At 35.9% G+C, this 16,151-nt stretch overlaps 1 protein-coding gene across 2 annotated transcripts; it reads right to left on the reverse strand.

Annotated features, from left to right (window-relative positions):
* Positions 1 to 425: 425 nt before the first annotated feature.
* LOC122065006 (protein CROWDED NUCLEI 4-like) lies at positions 426 to 13,918 on the reverse strand. 2 transcript variants are annotated; one of them, XM_042628804.1, is made up of 9 exons: positions 13,357 to 13,918; positions 12,667 to 12,876; positions 12,298 to 12,551; positions 11,441 to 11,711; positions 11,211 to 11,294; positions 9,061 to 10,976; positions 8,646 to 8,904; positions 985 to 1,120; positions 426 to 810 (listed from the first exon to the last, which is right to left on the reverse strand). In XM_042628804.1, exons 1-8 carry the CDS (start codon positions 13,600 to 13,602, stop codon positions 1,013 to 1,015), a joined length of 3,348 nt encoding a protein of 1,115 aa, XP_042484738.1. In that variant the 5' UTR covers positions 13,603 to 13,918; the 3' UTR covers positions 426 to 810; positions 985 to 1,012. The 2 variants fall into 2 exon arrangements, with proteins under 2 accessions (XP_042484738.1, XP_042484737.1); XM_042628803.1 differs by having other exon boundaries at positions 980 to 1,120.
* Between the last annotated feature and the right edge of the window lie 2,233 nt (positions 13,919 to 16,151).

Below are 16,151 nucleotides of genomic sequence, written 5' to 3' on the forward strand. Positions count from 1 at the left end.
TCAAATTAACGAAATCCAACAAACGCTAGCATTCCTTATATTCTTGGGTCACCCGCTAACATGCCCAACCCTAGCATTCCTTATATTCTTGGGTCACCCGCTAACATGCCCAACCCCTTGCCCAAAGTTCCCTGATGTATGATATCGTTCTATAGCAGCTTATTGATGCACTCTCCTATTGAACCCTATTCCTTTTTTAATATAAATTGTTAAATGTATTGGCGAATTTGACAAGGAAAGGAGAAGAGGAAACAAATTTCACAAATTTCCCCATGAAAAGTTTCATGTTTGGTTAGAAGGATGGTTGAATTTCTTTAATGGGCAGCTAAAGTGAGATTGATAGTGTGATGAAAAATAATTCCTCGTAAAATAATAACCACAACCCACAAGTAAAAGAGCTCGTATTATAACCAAACACACGGAAATGATAACATAGAATACATTGAGGTCAAACCATGTTAAACATTTTCATGAACTCATGTTCATGTTCATTTTTATTTCATTTTCAAGGTCAACCCAACCCCATCACCATTGATCCACCATTGATAACCATTTCAAACAAGATTGAGAAAGGTTCCCAACATTCAAATACTAGTAGGGCCCCAGAGCAACTTCTATTTTCCCAAAAATACATAATCACGATCTATAAAGAGATACAGAGGCCACCAGGTCACCAAAAATTTGACATCATAGAACCTTAAAACCATATCTCACACAGGAAAATATCAATACAAAATGGACAGCATTTACAGATTTCTCCAGATATTTTGACAAAGCCATTCACCAGTTCCTTGAATTTGCCAGTTATCCCTGTGTCGCACAGCACACCAGACAAGATTGTCAAACAAGCAGCCATTGCTTCCTAATGCTCTAAAAATCATAGAGAATAATATAGACTAAGAAAGAAAAATTCAGGCATCATCTGTTAATTTCATTCGCAAGCAACAAAACCATTCACATTCACGTTCAGATTCAATACCTAACCTCCAGGTACAATGTAGCTTTTACTGGATCAAGTTGCCACATCTTCAGTCATTTCATCTATTTTTCCTCCATTCTCTTGTTTTGACTTGACTTGATCATTAAGCTTGGGACTGCTCCTCATAACTTCACTTTGAGACTGCAAAAATACACAAAGTTCCAAAGGAAGAGGAAAATGAGAAGAATGAGAATTGCTAGCATAGTCCCTATTTCAAGTACAAAAAGGAAGTTGTTCAGTTGTTATTTCATCAGTAACGGAAAACTGCTGAAACGGGTAGTGAATAAGGAAGTTGTACAGTTGTTATTTCATCAGTAACGGAAAATTGTTTCCATTACTGAAAACGGATAATGAAAATCTCATGAAATGAAATGACCTCTCCGCCCCAATATACGAAACTGTTCTGTCACCCCTTATTGGTGCACTCCACTATGTCGATTGTCGCCTTACTGCAAATCACTAGTTTGGCACTTACAATAGATACGATATATGACAGCAAGATTCTAGGATCCAGGTTTCATATCAAAACCTTGAGTCTAAATATTTAAGACGAGAGACCAAGATATTAGAATCAGTTAGAGAAGGAAGTCTGGGTAACACTCAAAATAAATAGGTCCTTCACAAAGACTAGTTTCAACCATTCCAAATTGAATCTCCAAAACTATTATGTCTCGCATCACGGACAATGGCTAGGACTGCATTTAGCCTATTCTTGTTAAAGATTTTATGGCTACCTGAATTAAACCAATATGAATATATTTATATCCTCTTAAGCGTATGCTACTGAATTTGAGAAGCGGTTAGTAATTGAAGCTATAGAAAGAGCTTTCACAGGTTTTAAAGGCATAATCGTTGTGAAAACAGAAGTTCCCTTATGATATATAGTATCAGCAATTTTAAGGTTGGTCCAATTTGCAATATTTTTTTCAATATTTCTAAATATGACTTCTTTAGAGTTATGAAGAAACTCTGGGGTTTTACTTGTTTCAGAAGAAGTGGAAGATCTCTTATGACTGAGTCTAAATATTGAAGCAATCTTACAAGTCAATAAGGGTATCGTGTCAATATAGCTATCTGTCAATACGAACGCTTTCACGTGTTTTTCACGGCAATCGGCTTATGTACGACTTGGGTGACAACCTATATGGCAAAAGCTGATACAAGGTACAACAAAGTGCTTCCATACGACTTCGTAACTTGGCTCTGATACCAGAAGCAAGTATATGTAACCTTTGTAAAACAGTTTTTCTTTTATAAATAAGACTAATTATAATAGTTGTTTCTTCCCTAATAAGGGAACAACAAAAAAATGGATCTTGATGATAAAAAAACAAATATAAATCAATTCGAGAATATGAAATTTCTAGTAAATCATTACGACTGAAAATTTCTTGTTTACAAAGATTTTTTGCAAGCATATTACAAAAAAAGTGAGAAAACTTACATAGAAGTAGCTTAAAAGAAAACCCGATGAAGCAAATACAACTGATATTGATAGAAACGTGAACTGACAACTCTCAAAACTAAAATTGAAAGTTAAAACTTAAGATGATTACACATTCTCCATCCACCGAGCAAGACACTACATTTTAGTCTTCAATTGAGATCACCTAAAGATAAGGTGCAGATGAAGTCGTGGGGATATATCATTATTGCAGCGCCAATAAGTTTTGCTTTGAGAAAAGACGTATATCCTTTGTAGAGACATTTCATATTTGAAGCTAGGGGGCCTTCGAGGGAACTTGCTTTCAGCCAAAGAGATGAGGTTCCTAGAGAGTTGAGCAACAGCTTCAAGAAAGATCCGATGGCAATTCCACATGGATAATCCATTGTTTTCCATTTGGAATCTTTCAAATAGGGAGTGAATTATTATACTATCCACTCGTGACAGTCATTATAGTACGCCTATAATGGAGCATGACGCATACCAAGACGAACAAGGCACTGGGCCAAAATGCAATAAGTCCTCTCTTTTTTTCATTATTAGACATAAAAATCATTTTGTTGAGCTTTTTGAAAACTATCAACTGATTTGAGGTCGATCATCTAATCCGTAGAAGATAATGAAAAAACTTTACGAACCAACAATGGGAATCCTACTCGTGCTGATCTAAGAACACGGTTTCCCATGCTTTGATATAATAGTAATAATCGTAAGACTTTAATTTTAGGCTTAAGAGATCTTGAAATTGTTTCTTTGAAGAAGCATTAAGACCCCACTCTCGCCAAGAGATAATATCAAATACTTGAAACTTAGAAAAAGATTTAACATAAGAACTTCGGAGAGTATGCTGGATATTAACAAACTTAGATTCTATAGGAATCCTTTCATAAAAAATTCTAAAGATATTAATGAAAAGGATGTAAAAAAAGCTAGTAATGTAAGATTGGCTCACATTGATCTAATCCCAGGTAGGATCTTTAGTAAATTCAATAAAAATCAGATCCAGGGGCAGATAATATGAACAAAACAAAAATAAGAGAATGAAGGAAGAATAGAGGTAGGGGAATGGCTATCTTAGCTTGGGTCTCTCACCCTCAGCTATCTCAGCTGATGATCATCCTTTCTCAGGGAATAATTTTGCAGATAGCAAAAATAAACTTTCATTCAATCAAATTCGTGTTTTAGGTTGAACCCCTTTACAAACTTATATAGAAAACTCAAAATTGACTCGAACACTAAAAAAGAAAGGCCTAACCATATCCCTAACTAATTAAGAAACCTAAACTGACTAGGAAACTGAAATAACAAAGAAGGTAGACTCAAAACAGGACTCTAACTAAACTAATGAATTAAATCTCGTTTTTCTACTTTCTACCCAGGATTTAGGCCCTTTAAAGTGGCACATTACAAAGAAAACCCATGGGCAAAGACCCAATCTAAGGCTTATTTCCAATAAAATAAGCCCATTAAATGACTTATCTGCATCAATTCTCCACCACTTAAAAAAAATAATAATAATAATAAAAAAAACTCTAGGTTGAGTTTTGAACATGAGAACGACGACCTTGGTGTGATGAAGTTTAAGTTGCAGTCCATCATAAAACTCAGGCAATTCTTTGAAGACATGAATATAGTCTAGAATGTGAGGGGCACAATCTTCTAGATACTTTAATGGGATGATGAACTCCACATGCTCAGCTTCAATAACCTCAAATGTATCCATGGGATCATCCACATGTACACCTTCAACCACTGTGTTCTTGACCTCCACAATTTCAATCTCAAGCTCCTTAGGATCTTCCTCTTGGCTGTTCACATTCATCACAAACGTTAGAATTTCTACAACACTAACCTCAACTTTTTACTCTGGTTCATTGGTTGGAGGTCTCCTCTCATGTTGCTCCTTTTCAATTTGTTGCAACATAGTGGCCACGTGGCCTAACAATTCCTTCATACTCTCGTCACCTGTGGGTGGCTTTTGGGGTGCAATCAAAATGAACTCTAGTGGAGGGAAGTACATACTTCATTCACATTTAGATAGGTACATGCCCGCCAACTCATACTCTATCTCCTCCCAAGTTCTAGGCTCCCGTCCTCGGGCTTGAAGTTGCCTTTCGCGGATTCTCCATTTGATTCGAGCACAATCACTCATTTGGGAACAAGCATATTGAAGTCGTGTCTCTGTCAAGCTGTAGGAATCAAAGTAGGCATTTAATTCCTTTACCTAATCAAAGAACATGTATTGAGTAATTTTCTCTGAAAATCACGTGGCTCCATCCTCGATTAGGTTAGCTCTAATACCAATTAATGTAAAATTAGATCACTTGTGATCTAATCCCAGGTAGGATCTTTAGTAAATTCAATAAAAATTAGATCCAGGGGTAGATACTATGAACAAAACAGAAATAAGAAAATGAAGGGAAGAATGGGGGTAAAGGAATGGCTATCTTAGCTGATGATCATCCTTTCTCAGGAAATAATTTTGCAGATAGCAAAAATAAACTTTCATTCAATCAAATTCGTGTTTTAGGTTGTAGCCCTTTACAAACTTATAAAGAAGACTCAAAACTGACTCAAACACTAAAAAAGAAAGGCCTAACCCAATCCTTAACTGATTGGGAAACCTAACCTGACTAGGAAACTAAAATAACAAAGAAGGTAAACTGAAAACAGGACTCTAACTAAACTAATGAATTAAATCTCGTTTTCCTATTTTTTACCCATATTTTAAGCCCATTAAAGTGGCACATTACAAAGAAAACCCATGGGATCTAAAGCCCAACACATACATAACTCAACCTAAGGCTTATTTCCAATAAAAATAAGCTCATTAAATGACTTATCTGCATCACCTAGCATCTAAACAAATATTTGCTAGATGGAAGTCAGTACTTTCAGTTTTTTATTTTGATATTAAATTTTTTAAAGGAGAAACTAACAATTTCCCTGATTTTCTTACTCGTGAGTTTCTGCAGGGCTCCAAAACCTAAGATCAAGGTTCTCAATCCTGCCTCTGCTTCCCAAGGAATAAACCTTTCTCCTGCCCCTTCTAGACAACTCCAACCTTCTCCTTCTCCATCTCCATCTCCAATATCATCTCAATTTGCTTCAACCTTATCCCAGGTTGCCAATAACTCTCCAGATTTTTAAACCAATTTTATCAGAGTTCTTATAGTTGAAAATATTCACCTCATGGGAACTCCATCAAAAATTGCTACCGTTTATCTTAAAGATCTTCATCCTATTTATGGTAACAAGACCAGAATTTTTTCTGCTAATATTCAGCACACTCTCCGACATTCTTATGTTAAGGCTTATTCTAAACTTCAAATATTTGATATTATCTCTTGGCAAGAATGGGGGTCCTAACCCTTCTTCAAAGAGACAATTTCAAGATCTCTCAAGCCTAAAATTAAGGTCTTATGATTATTATGATTATATCAAAGCATAGGAAACTGTGTTCTTAAATTGGAACGAGCAAGATTCTCACAGTCGGTTTGTAAAGTTTTGTCATCAACGCAGCTTATCAAGTGTCCCAAACTGGTTCATGATATGGTTCTTCTCTTGGGGCCCTCCTCGTAATGAATTTCTTCCTGTAGCACTTATTGAATCAATGCAAAAATTCCAAGATTTCAATAGGCCTCCGAATCCAAGGTCTCTATTTGTCCAACTTTTCATCCTCTATGAGATTCCATAGATTCTCAAGTGGACTTATGTAGCCTCTCTCGATGAATGGGATTATGTTCCTACTCTTGAACATCTTTTTATCAAATGGTGGGATAAATTTGATATCGCCAATATTTTTTGCTCTAAGTTTGTACCTAAACAAGGCATGAGTGATGATTTTCCTTCTACTAGAGCTTCCTCATTATCTCAGCAAGAAGCCCCCTCAAGTCACTGATTTAATAGCTTCAACCAAAAAAAACCCTCTTTTATCCAATGCTCAAATTCGAACTCAAATTCTAGCAGTTATTGGTTTTGATCCCAATCCTGATCAAATTTCTTCTTCATCATCTTCTACAAATCAAATGGTCGACCACAATCAATCAATAATTTTCAAAAAGTTCAACGACCCGATTTTTAGGTCTAAATGTCTAATAATGAATAAAAAAATAGGCCTTATTGCATTTTGGCTCAATGCCTTGTTAGAGGAAAAGCTTCATCCTCTCTTCCCAGGTGTCAAGCCCCTACGCCTAGTACCATATGAGTCGGACTGACGTCTTAGCATGTGTCATGCTCCAATAGACATATTATAATGATTGTCACGAGTGGACAATATAATAATTCACTCCCCGTCTAAAAGATTCCAAATGAAAAATAGTGGATTATCCACGTGAAAATGTCATCGAATCTTTTTTAATGCTGCTCTTGAAGCTGTTCCTCAACCCTTTAGCAGCCTTATCTCTTTGGCAAAAAGCAAACTCCCTCAAAGACCCCTTAGCTTAGAAAATGAAATGTTCCTGCAAAGGACACGCATATTTCCTCAAAGTGAAACTTATCAGCTCTGCAATAATGATGTTCCTACAACCTTATTTGCCACCTTATCTTTAGGTGATCTCAATTGAAGACTAAATTGAAATCCAAAGCTTTCATCTATCTATAAAAGGCAATGTCTTGCTCGATTGGACAGAGTATGTGTAATCACCTTAATTTTTAAGTTTTAACTTTCAATTTTAGTTTTGAGAGTTGTCAGTTCACGTTTCTATCAACATCAATTGTATTTGCTTCCTCGGGTTTGCTTGTAAGTTATTTCTATGTAAGTTTGCTCACTTTTATATTGTAATTTTCAATCTTAAAGATTTACTAGAAATTTCATATTCTCGAATTGATTTTTATTTTTTCTTTTATCATCAAGATCCACTTTTTCTATGGTTCCCTTATTAGATAAGAAACAACTTTATAATTAGTTTTATTTATAAAAGAAAAGTTGTTCTACAAAGGTTACATCTACTCGCTATTTAATTCAAAATACTAGACTCGTTTTTTAGTATTTCATTTACTTAAGATAGATATTATTCATAGATAAGCAAACACCCCCAAATGAATATAATAAAAATAGTTAAAGTTCAAATTCCTATAGGATAAAAAGTCAACTCTCAGTTCTTGAACAAAAACTGAATTTTTGGTTGTAAGGTTGCAAGGGCAATTTTCAACTTCCAAATGCTAGGGTTTTTCTCAAATCTAAGAATTTCATAAATCTTACTGTGATAGAACATCACTAAAAACCATAATAGTAAAATAATTTTTTGTTTTGATTGTCTAAAAATTTATTTCCATTACGGCGATTTTAATCAACATTCTCACACACACCAAATAAGGTTTGATCATAATATAAGTCCTTCAATATAAATCAGATTTAAGCAATCTTGGAATTATTGGAAAGCTGGTTTTGTGCTCTATTAAAATCAAAAAGTCTCATATAAAAGAAAATCATTTGACAAATCAAACTTATTAGAGAACAAAAGCATTACTCTAAATATTGATTTTTTTATGATTGATGTGACTTAATGTTGATTTTTTATGCCTTGATGTGGCTTAATATTGATTTTTATGGCATAAAGCATATGAAGCATACTAAATATGTTAAAAAGAGGGGAAATAAAAAATAGCACTTGGGCGCCTTGGCACCTAAGCGCTTAAGCACCCCTCTAGAGCCTTGCCACCTTGACAACTCTGGTTGCATGCTCAGAGAACCTCACTCATAATACAAATAACACATTAGGAACAACAATAATCATATACTTCAAAAATACAAAAAGGGGAAAATAAAAAATTAGAGGGCGACTTTGAGAGTACTTTTACATCGTATAGTCATGTATAAAGTTAAGGCAAAGGGTTCCCATGCCAGCAGTATGGGGGAAATCTCCTACCCTACACCACATTCATGGCACAGGAAATGGTTTCGGCCAGTCAGGAAGGAGAGAGAGTCAATACAAGGCCTGCATGGTCAGAATGTGACAGGGCATGGGAAAGGATCCCCACATTGTCAGTGTGGGGATCTTTTTCCCTAAAGTAAAATATTAAACCTAAGAAAAACCATAGCAGAAAAATAATTTAATAATTAAGAAATGTCAAATTTTTAACCAAAATATTTGGAATATCTAAAACTTGATCAACCAAAACCACAGAGATTTTGATTTCAACTCTTCTATTTGGAGCATATGTTTGGGCAATACCTAAAACATTGTATATAGCCAGCATTTTATTAAATATTAAACTCACCAGATTATGCTGCCTTAACAGTTCTTCATCAGCATCCAACAGTGTCTCTTCATGTATCCTCTTTTGTGTCTTCAAGCCACAAGATGAGATATCATTCCCTACCCGATGATAATTAGCTTGTTTTTCTGGTTCTCCACCTTGAGGACCATCCGGGTTAAATGCTGGTACTTGATTCTGCAAACAGACCCCTTTCTCTTGTTCCGCTGAATGTTCAATGCAATAATTTTCATCTAGAGAGACTGGTCGCATCGAGGTCACACTGACAAAATAAATAAATTACATAACAAACAATGCACAAAGTCAAACAACATAAAGAGTATTAAAAATGAATTCATCAAGAAATTGTCATTCTTGGCAACAAATTTTAAAGTACAAGACAAGACAAAAACTAAGACAGTTGGTCGCTGTCTCTTACCATGGGGTCTCTGAGGCACCCTTTTGTTGCCTCCGTTTCTTATTATTCTGCATTTTCTTTAATTCTGTATCAACATGATCATAAGAGGAAGCATTTAGAAGTCTTTTTCTTCCAGGGGGATGACACTCTTCAGAAACTGAGTCGACACAATTTTCAGCTACATCTGTTCCACATGCAGATGCCAAATTATGTGTACCTCTTCCATCCTTGCTAACAGCAGGCACTTCAAGTATCACTTTGTCCTCTTCAAGGACAGAAGCCAAAGGATGTGTCCTGTTCAACTTTTTCTCTGTGCTATCATTTTCTGTGGATCTCAGGTCCTCAATATTCTCTAATTGTGCCAACAAATTTTTCTGAGTATTTTGAGAATATTCACTCTCTAGTAAATTCAAATTTGCATCCTTGAACTCAGATGCAAGCATCTGTTCTCCATGCTTAACTGCAGGCTTTTCAGGATAATGTTTGAATATCAATTCAGTACATCGTTTCAGCCATGAAAGTGGGGTAGAGCTAGGAGGTGAAATATTATATGCTTCTTGCTTACAAAGCAACCCCAGCTTAGAGGCATCACAAATAGCCTCTTTTGATAGATGGGATTTTTCCTCAGTAATCTGTAAAGTAGTTGGTATATTTAAGCATTTCTTGGCAGGAAACCTTCTTCTGCTATTCTTGAAATCACCTAGATGCATATCTGATGCCACATTTTCTGATGCAATTTTCACATCCTCCAACTTTTTAAGATGTTGGATTTGGATATGAATTGCTTCTCTATCAGCATGCAATAATACCCGCTGGTTCTTCAGTTTTTCCCTTTGTATCTGCAGTTCTTCAATGGCATTTCTGATATCAGCCCATTCCCTTTCCCTTTGCTCCCGATCAAGGTTGATCTCTATTCTGTCATTCTCAAGTCTTTTCATCTCCAAAGCAATGTCTTCCAATTCTTTTGTGACTCTTTCTTTCAGAGAACTGAGATGACGAAGTTCTCTGGCTTTTTCTTCCTCAAAGGCTTCCTCCCTCTCTCTTAAATAATTTTCTATTTCCTCCCTTCTCTTATCAATGCGACTTTCCAACTCCTTCTTCTGCATCTCAATGTCGAGAACAAAATCAGCACGCTCTTGCTGAATCTTGCTAAACCACTCTGAATGCTCATGCTCCATCTTACTGATGAAGGTTTGGTGCTCACTGGAAATAGATTCCACATCATTTTTTAATTGATCCTGAAGTGCATCCTTCTCCAATTTTAGGCTGTCACGTTCTTCTTTGAGCAACTTGGAAACTGCTTCTCTCTCCTCGGCAATACGTTCTGCTTCTTTTCGTAGTTCTTCCCTTTTTTCATCAATCATCTCCCACTCAGTTTCAAACTTTGCCTTCTCTGCTTTCAGTTCATCTGCTTCAGTCATCAACTCAAGCTTCTGAGCCCTGATACAATCAATTTCTTCCTTAAGTTTCATCTCTAGGATCAGTAACTCTGCCCTTTCACTCTTCATGGCCTCTAACTTTTCTTGCGCTTCCTGGACTTGTTTCCTTTTGTTTTCCAGTGAATCAATAGACTTCTGAAGGTCCAACCTCATATTATTGATCTCTTCTCTTTCTTTCTCCATACTTATCTTCTCCAATTCTACCTCTTTTTCAGCTTTGTTAAGACTTTTTTCTTTCTCCTCAAGTAATTTTGACCTCTCTGCTAAATCCTGCTCTCTTTCTATTAGTGCTCTTGAGTGAACTTCAAGGTCATCCTCCTTCTCCTGGATTAGTTCCTCCTTCTGATTAAGATCAACCTCCCTCAACTCATAGCCCCGTCTCTTGGTTTCAATTTCATCCTCCATTTGCTTGCGCTTTACTTCCAGCTCTGTTTCAAAGTCAGACTTCCTCTTTGCGAGGGCAATTTCATTTTTAGCTATGAGTCTTTGAATCTCATCCTGCATGGTTAGTCCAATATAAAACAAATTTTTAGAAACTGAAAATATTGATAATAGCCTTCTAAGTCTTTGTCACACTTCTCTAAAATAGTTACATAAAAGGGTAAAGCAACAAGGATCAAAGTGAACAAAAAGTAACTGAAAACGATAGCCAAACTAGATTAAGGGTCCATATGTATTCAATAAAACCATATCTAACCAAATAGGGGTATGAATCTCAAAACCAAGACTCACATATTCCTTGCTTGCAAGCTTTTCGTGTAGAATCAGTAGCTCTTTCTCTTTATTGCTGAGTAGTGCTTCCCTTTCAATGACAGCCTACAAACACCAAGAGGAGTGATCACTTAACATCCTATAACCCTGAAGACAATAACCTTTTCCCAAATATATGGACTCGGTTACCTGAAAACAAGAATCAATGAAAGAATGTATTCAGAACAAAAGAAGCGGAAAGGGATACACACCTCTTCTCTTTTTGAAAGGGCAGTCATTTTCAGGTCCAAATTGGATTTTCCCTCATTAAATGCCCTATATTTGTTCTCAATATTTTCTTTTAAGGTGTCCAACTCCTTTTCACGACAATTCAATTCTTGAGACCTTCCTAAGATGTATTCTTCCCTTTGGTTCAGCAGGGCCTGACCATCAAGTAATTGATCTTGTCCTTGCTTCAAAACTCTTTGGCTTTCGCATAATGATTTTCGCTCAAGACTGATTTCCTTCTCTTTAGCGTCACGACTAGCACATATGAAGATGTAAAAAGCAACAAGTGCAAATCATGCTTTCAGGAACTTGGCTGAGTGGTAATTCACTAGTTCCCCAAAATTAAAATGAAGACCAGGACATTTGCACTCAAAAGGTAAGTGTTCAAAAAATAAAGATGATATCATGATATCTTCTTATGGATACAACTGAAGTTCAAATTAGTTACTTAATGATCATAGAAGCTAAAGGAAGAGCTTAGCTGTCAAAAAGCCACATGCAAAATCCATATTCTCCAGACATAAGATAAACACCCACCAATTCAAACAAGTTACATTAGCGTATCCTGAAAAATATAACTACATCATAAGAGAAAATAAACTCACGTAACAATAATCATAATCCCGTACAAGAATTTAAAAATTCCAGATATGCAACTAGTCAAATTCCTTATCTCAACTAGATCCACATTGCTGACAAGGTCCAGACTTTAGTTTGTTCCTTTAAAAAATTCTTTTTCGTACACAGATCCATGTCATAATTTATGATTGTACGATTGTATCCAAATCAAAACATAATCAAAGGCAATATATTGGTTCAAAGGAGAAGAGAGAGCACATACTCAGAATAAAAAGATATGAGACGTCTACGAAGTTCATCTTCACGTGCTTCAACTTCCTGCAGTTTCCTTTCTGCAGCACGATCATACCGACTACGCTCTGCTTGCAAAGCTTCAGCAGCATGTAGCTTCGTCTCTGCCTCAGTATCTTTTTTCTGAGCATGCTCTATCATACTTTGTGCCTGAGCCATCTTACTCTCCGCCGCAATTTTTGTTTCGGATAATTCGGCACGCATCTCATGTAAGGTCTTCTCAATCTACAAAGCAGTCATAGAAGAAACATTCTACATAATCAATGTCCACATCATAAGCACATTTTAGACCAGGTGAGAATTTACTTCAGAAAAATAAGGGATCCCGTCACAAGCTTACATTTGCTATACACTCTTTTTCAACTCCCAAAGCCTTCTTTAAAGTCTCTTCTCGGAACATGGCTTCAGCTAAAGCAGTTGAACGTGCAGCTTGTTCACGTTTATGATTAATTTCAGCTGCATCTGCTGAAGCTTTAACTTGTTCATACTTAGATACCCATTCCTTTCTTTCCAATATGAGAAGACCCATTTGATACTGATAGTCATAAATCTAGATAAAATTAAATAAACAATGCAATGAGACCTCGGATAATGAATGAAGAATGTGGGAATAATTAGACGCAAGCATGCATCTTGGAAGTAGTTCAGGGAAGTAGCATAACATCAATACCATATACAATACTAAAATTCACTGGCTAGAAAGGATTAGGTTTTTAGATAAAAATGAATGAAAAAGAGAAAATGTTGGGGTAAAGAACATCTCATAACTGGACCAATTTAAGAGCAAAAATGAGGCTTAATCTAGCCACATGCACAAGAATCTCCTTTCCCCTACTGCTCTAATCAAAACCCACTATGTTAGCAAGTTCGAACCAAAACACAGATAAATGATTTCCAAAATTGAAGTGTTGTTCATAAACTGAATCGGAAACTACTAATACGGAATTGGTAACGAAAATCAACATAAAGATGAAGCTTTCAACCGACAAACAGAGAGGAAAATTAAAAAGAAAGTGTGGAATAGACGGACCTCAGCTTCGAGTTTAGCAACATAGGCAATGAGAGCAGCCTTATCCCTACGTTTGATGGAATCCTCATCGAAGCCAGCCTCACGGAGTCGCTTCCAGATGGTTTCATCCGCAAGAGGAGTTCCTGTTCCGCCATTTCTTGCAACTGGAGTTGAAGGTTCTAAAACCCTAGAACCAGGAGGAGATCTAGCTTTACTACTTGTACCACCAAGAATGATCGCTAGTCTTTCCTGTTGAGAACTCTCCATCCCCCCTTCCCTTAGATTCAAGGAAACCCCAGTTCTTTCTTCTCTGTTCTTCCGCTACAAAACACTCTTTCTCAGTTTCTCTCTCTTTACTCTACTCTTTTCTTTTTCTCTCTCTATATTTCTCCCTGTAGTGGAGGTTGAAATAATTTCAGATCACTTTACCACTACCCCACTCGGCCACTCATCGGCCAGAACTCTCTCACTCACAAGAAAGAATCACGAAGAAAGAAATGCATGAAATAGAAATAAAGAAAGTTCCCAAAACGAATCGTTTTATTTTTGGAATAGTTTTTTCTCTTCTTTTTCGAAACGACGAAATCAAGCTTGCACAGCAATGCAAGCAGCTTCTTTATATTTTAATGGGAAAAGGGTATAAAACCTAGCGGTGTAGTACAGAAACCATCGGATCAGAACCTTCGATCTCTTTGGGTTTGTTGTGATAGAGAAAGAATTGTACGGATGTGCGATCCGAAAACTATAAAATACTACCGTTGGATCTAGAAATCTTTATCATTTTGTCACAAATTTCAATCAAATGTATTCATGGAATGGAATGTACAGATTTGGTTGTGGACCTTGTTACATGTTATCATATTCCCCTTTTGATTTTTTAATTTTAATTTTAAAGTTTAAACTTTAAGGAGCGAAAGCTTGAGTCAGAAGCCTTAATGCAGTCTCGGAAGCTTTTATACTTTTATCTCTTCCTTCTTTTTTTTTTTTCCAAATCGAATAGTCAGCTTTTTTATTAAGAATTATTCAAATTTCAAAGGCAGTCAAACGTCACTCAAACCTCGACTGTTTGAGTTGGCCACGTGGTCCTATGTTATTGGAATGGAATTGTTTACGATATTTTAGTTTTTAATGTGGCTAAACTCTCCGACGGTAAGTATCCCTACGGAACACCCTACGGAGGAGAGGGTTCCAGGGATGTCATTCGGCTGGATCGGGCCGTTTCAGTTGGGCCTACTCAGGTATCCACTTTAGGATTTTCCATCATGATCGGTCCATTTAAGTAATGATTCCTCATATGTTAGGCATGATTCTATTTATAAATGATTAATTACCTATCAATCTTTTAATTGAGTTGAAAATAATCGGGTTAAATGGGTCTTAAACGGGCTTTAAACAAGTTGATGAGTCATTGATCTCTAAATGAGCTTTAAACATGTCAGATTTAGTAAACGAGCTCTGAACAAACTTTAAGTGGGTTCTAAACTACCTTTCAACAAGTTGGGCTGAGTCGGTCTATTAATCAGTCGGTCCTGATCAGACACCCGTCAATAGCACCCTTGCATCGGGAAGTCGAATGTTAATCAGGCCGAGCTTGACCCCAACATGTTTAATAAATAGGTCAAGCCCGTGTTTGGGTTCCCTCGATTCGGGCCTAGCCGTGCGGGCTTGGATCTGATACCCCTAGGTTCGATCATAAGAAGTTAAGAACAATTCTCTTTACTTATTTTGTTAAAGACAAAAAAAGATATACAACCATGGGAAATTCCTTCATAACAAAAACTTGATCAGAAAGAAATTGTAGTCTTTTTTATTTTTCTTAATATAATTATTTTTTATTATATCAAAGAATATATATATATATATATGTAATTTGAAATTGTAGTCTTTTTTATTTTTCTTAATATAATTATTTTTTATTATATCAAAGAATATATATATATATATATATGTAATTTAAAAGAGTGCAAGATATATATATATATATATATATATAAATTAGGGTCCTTCTAGGCATCACAATTCCTAATGAAGTATAACACTTCATTATTTGCCACTTGGCAGTACATTGGTTAATCCATGAGATAAAGGATAAGGAGAGATGGTCATTTCATATCTTTACCAAGTCAATGTGGTATAGCCTAAGGATTATGGGTTGGTTGAATGCGTCAATACATGAGATATACTTGGTCATTTCGGTAGTCAGAAGACAAAGAATGATATAGTAAGTGATCAGTGTGTGTTCGTGTGTGTGTGTGTATTATAAAGTTGCTACTTGACAGTATATGGGTTAATCCATGAGATAGATGAACAGGAGAGTTGGTACTTTCATTTCTCTACCTGCTTTCTGTGGGTGGGTGGGTGGGTTCCATTTTGCCCCTAACAACCAACAATGCCTCGCATGAAAACCATTTTGTACATATGACTCTCCATTGGGCATGAGAAGCCTTTTCTTTGTTGTTCTAGTGTACATGGATCTCATATGCATCTAAATGATCATTTTTTTTTTTTTTCATGATTTTTTTTTTTTTTCATGATTGACTACATAAAACAAACCACTGCAAAATATTACAAATAAATTCCCACACACTATTTTAAAGCAAAAGAAAAATGTCAAATGACTAATTTTTAGTCCAAAGTAAGCAAAGAAAGTTGTTCAAACTTTTATTTAAAACTTTGATAAAATTATCAAAATGCCATCAATTGGAAATTAACATAGATTACAAAATGACATATTTTGTAATTTTTTCTATTTTCTTTACTCATTTTAAGTTGAAATTGTACCAATGAAATGCTTGTCTAGTCCTCTATTACATGGA

This window comes from Macadamia integrifolia, unplaced genomic scaffold (genome assembly GCF_013358625.1).
Source record: "Macadamia integrifolia cultivar HAES 741 unplaced genomic scaffold, SCU_Mint_v3 scaffold1851, whole genome shotgun sequence".
In the NCBI taxonomy this organism is placed as follows: Eukaryota; Viridiplantae; Streptophyta; class Magnoliopsida; order Proteales; family Proteaceae; genus Macadamia; species Macadamia integrifolia.